This window comes from Crocuta crocuta, unplaced genomic scaffold, assembly GCF_008692635.1.
Source record: "Crocuta crocuta isolate KB4526 unplaced genomic scaffold, BGI_CrCroc_1.0 scaffold2078, whole genome shotgun sequence".
Lineage (NCBI taxonomy): Eukaryota > Metazoa > Chordata > Mammalia > Carnivora > Hyaenidae > Crocuta > Crocuta crocuta.
This window is the reverse complement of record NW_027529520.1, coordinates 187255-190741: the sequence shown is the minus strand read 5'-3', so window position 1 is coordinate 190741 and position 3487 is coordinate 187255. Positions and strand designations below refer to the sequence as shown.

At 38.8% G+C, this 3487-nt stretch overlaps 1 protein-coding gene across 4 annotated transcripts in view; it reads left to right on the top strand.

The window, feature by feature from the left end:
- The first annotated feature begins 368 nt into the window (after positions 1–368).
- ABCB7 (ATP binding cassette subfamily B member 7) overlaps positions 369–3487 on the top strand; it is a 149258-nt gene continuing 146139 nt past the window's right edge. For all 4 annotated transcript variants that reach the window (XM_077760844.1, XM_077760845.1, XM_077760843.1 and 1 more), the window contains exon 1: positions 369–548. In XM_077760844.1, the coding sequence (XP_077616970.1) occupies positions 381–548 (168 nt within the window). In that variant the 5' untranslated portion in view covers positions 369–380. The remainder of the gene's footprint in view (positions 549–3487) is intronic.

Genomic DNA, 3487 nt, shown 5'->3' with positions numbered 1-3487 from the left:
AGTTAGAGGCTGTAAGAGAAAAGTGGAATGACTGGACCAGATAGGGGTTGGCAGATTTAGCAAATGCAGTATTTGAGACATACTAAAAAATAACTCGTTTATCACAAAATCAAATTTAATTGAGCATCCTGTATTTTATGTGGCAAATCTAAGAAAAGAGAGAAAGACGTTATTCTACATTTCTCGGTTGTGTAAAACACTCAAAGGCCCCTAGAAAATACAGCGGTTAAGCCCAAGTATCTGACTTCTCAGAGAGAGGCTATTTCCGGTCTCGGACACTGAAAAGATGAGGGGGAGGGTAGAGACGAGGAGTGGAGGAGTAGAGAAGTCCGCCAGCGTCCCACAATCCTCTTCTCTAGGTTCCTCTTTCCTCGCTCAAGATGGCGCTGCTCCTGATACCTTCTTCACGCTGGGCAGCCGCAGCGACTGCTTTTGAAAAGCGTCGCCACGTTGCGATTCGGATCCGGCCTCTAGTCTCTGTCGGTGGTGCAGGTCCTCAACGGAGATCACGTCAGCTCGGCGCCTCGGGAGCTGCTCTAATTTCCCAGGTGAGGTGCCATTCACGTGGAAGAGTAGGGTGAAGGACAAAGAGACCTATAGAAAAGTTTGCCCTCACGCCTTCAGGTCAGAGAGAACACCGAGAAGAAAGGTTGTCAGGGCTAAACTCGGAACGTCAGTAAGTATAGGAAATTAGGGTTAGTAATTGGAGGAAGGGGTGAAGAAAACCTTTGTGGTACAGCACAGGGGAATGGGACGGAAGGTTCCAGGCAGAGGGCACCTGGAGCACTAGTTATTCTCAAAGGATTTACATGCCCCCTCCCCCTCCCTTTGGAGTCTAAGAGTTTGAGTAGACGGGATCCCCAGGTTGATTACCTTTCCAAATGCAAGGAAAACTGGCTACTTTTCCAAAGTCAGTAATGGAATTTAGGACTAATATGGCTATGGTTCGGATTTTACTTACTTGGAAATAGCAGTTGGGGAGCATTGTAAAATGACAGCAGAACTACCTGTAAACAAGAGGCTAATTGAGTTGGCACCAGTTGACTCTGCTGACAGTGCTTCTTGATAGGCCAAAAACCATACCTATCTTTCTCTCCAAAACACAGACCGCCCTAAATTCGTATGTAAACATGATTGTCCTTTGATCTGAAAATAGTATTCTTCTGTGTACACAGGTCGCTTTGGAAGCCATAAGGCTACTTATCTTTAATTAATGAATGTAGCTTTTCTTGTAGTGCCTCTTAATTTGTGTCCAGAATTCTCTCTTGGCAGTTTCAAAAAAAAAATTTATACTTGTACTTTGGTATATCTTTCTATTTTCTATATATTGACAAAAAGTTTAACTGCCACTACTTGTTCATCAGTATCACTGAAGGTTAGTTTTGAGAAGCATCGTCGTAAATGATTGATTCCATGTGAACAGATATTTAATGTCTACAATGTACGTAGCGCTATGCTAGATAATGAGGGTACCCAGAGAAACATACATAAATGCCTTTTAAGACCAGTTTAGTTAACGAGTGTGTATCTATGCGTTAAAAGAATACCTGAACAAGGTAGGTAGGTTAAATATCAAATGAATAGTATAAACAATAAGGGCAGTAACCATCTAGAGGAAATAGGGATAATTAAGGACCAGATTATAGAGAGAATTTCATGCTGGTGATAGAACTGAGGAGAACATTTTAAGGAGGAAGAATAGGGAATGACAGCCATGTGGAATGCTGGAGAAATTATATCCATTTGTTCATCCAGTGATTATTGAACACCTTTAAAGCACTGAACAGAATAAAATACAGGCCCTGTCCTTGAAGAGTTTAAAATTTAAGAAAGAAAAATGTAAGTAAACAGGCAGTTATAATACAGTAGTGCAATGATGAGAAGGATACAGTGTACTGAAAGAGTATAATTGAAGGACATCAGGTCTAATTTTGAGGTGGGAAAAATGCCTTGAATAACTGATAACTAAGCCAAGACCTTAAAAATTAAGAGAAATTAGCTAAAGAGAGAAATGTGTGCAAAGGCCCACAGGTAAGAGAGAGCATGGACCTTTTGTAGAAATGCACGTAGTTTAGGCTACTGTGGAGTTCAGGATAGAAACAGCAGATCAGGCTAGAGAAGCAAATCCAGATCATTTTGTTAAAGGTTTTACAACACTTTATAATTGAAAGTTTGTAACACATGATCTTTTGGGAGCCTTTCTTGTTCTGTAGTCCTCTAATAAGCCTAATGAAGGTAAGATAAAATTTGTAGGACTTTGGCTGGCTGGGAGGATGAGGGGGAAGGAGAAGTTAGAGTTTCAGGGGAAGTGATGGAAATAATTAGCTCTCTCTCTTTTCATGAACACTGTCCCCACAACTTTCTTCTTCCACTGTCTTCTGTACATCCTACCATTCCCTTTGGTTACCATTTCCAAAGTGTAAAAAACAAGAAAAAGGTGTTAACTTTTGTTTTCTGCTTCTTAAAGGCATGCAACTCTTGCCATAATTTTTTTAAAAATGTAGATTTAACATGGAGATTAAGGAATGGTTATAAGGCTGTTATACTTTTAGGACAGTCATTAGTAAATAGCATAATATTTTAGAGCTGAAAGGAATTTTTGTGCAGTGTTATGAAACATGTTAATAGGTTGGATCAGCCCTTTTTTAATATGAAATTCAGTAGAATAAGAAAGAAAATGTCAGTGCTTTATACATATTAAGGGAAATATTGTTTTATATACTGTTTTATGTGTATATGTACATTGCCACATGTATGTGATTACTGGGATGCATTGTAAAATGTGTTTTTCACACAGGATTATTCACTGGATGTATGTCGTGCAGTATGGTAGTCACCAGCTCCATGTGGCTGTTAAAATTTAAATTAAATTAAAAATTTAATTCCTTGGTTGTATTAGCCACATTCCAAGAGCTATAAAGGCACGTATATATGGGACATTTCCATCATTGCAGGAAGTTCTGTCCGACAGTGCTGCTTTAGAGAAGATCATGTCCAGCCTTCTAATTTTGAAGATGAGTTAACTAAATCCTAGTATAGATAAATGACAGCCTTTAAGGCCATTCATTCATTTATTTTCTTCTCTATGTCAGGTATTTATATAAAGGTAAATAAGACTGTTGTGGACATGAAGCAATAAATGTTGAATCATAAAGGTACTTATACTAGAGCTCTGTTAATAGAGGGAAACACCTTAAACATAAAAGTTTTTTATTAAAATTGTAAGTATGTTAAGATTTAAATTGTAATGATTTATTATACAGTTGCTTCTCTACTATATTAGTTAATATTAAAAAGACATGAGTTTTGGGGCGCCTGATGAGTACCTGAGTCAGTTGAGCATCTGACTCATTTTGGCCCAGGTCATGGTCTGAGGATTGTGGGATCGAGCCCAGCATTGGGCTCAGTCCTGAGCTCCCTCTGCCCCTCTCCCTCACTTGTGCTCTCCCTCTCTCTCCCCTTAAAAAAAAAAAAAAAAAAAAACACA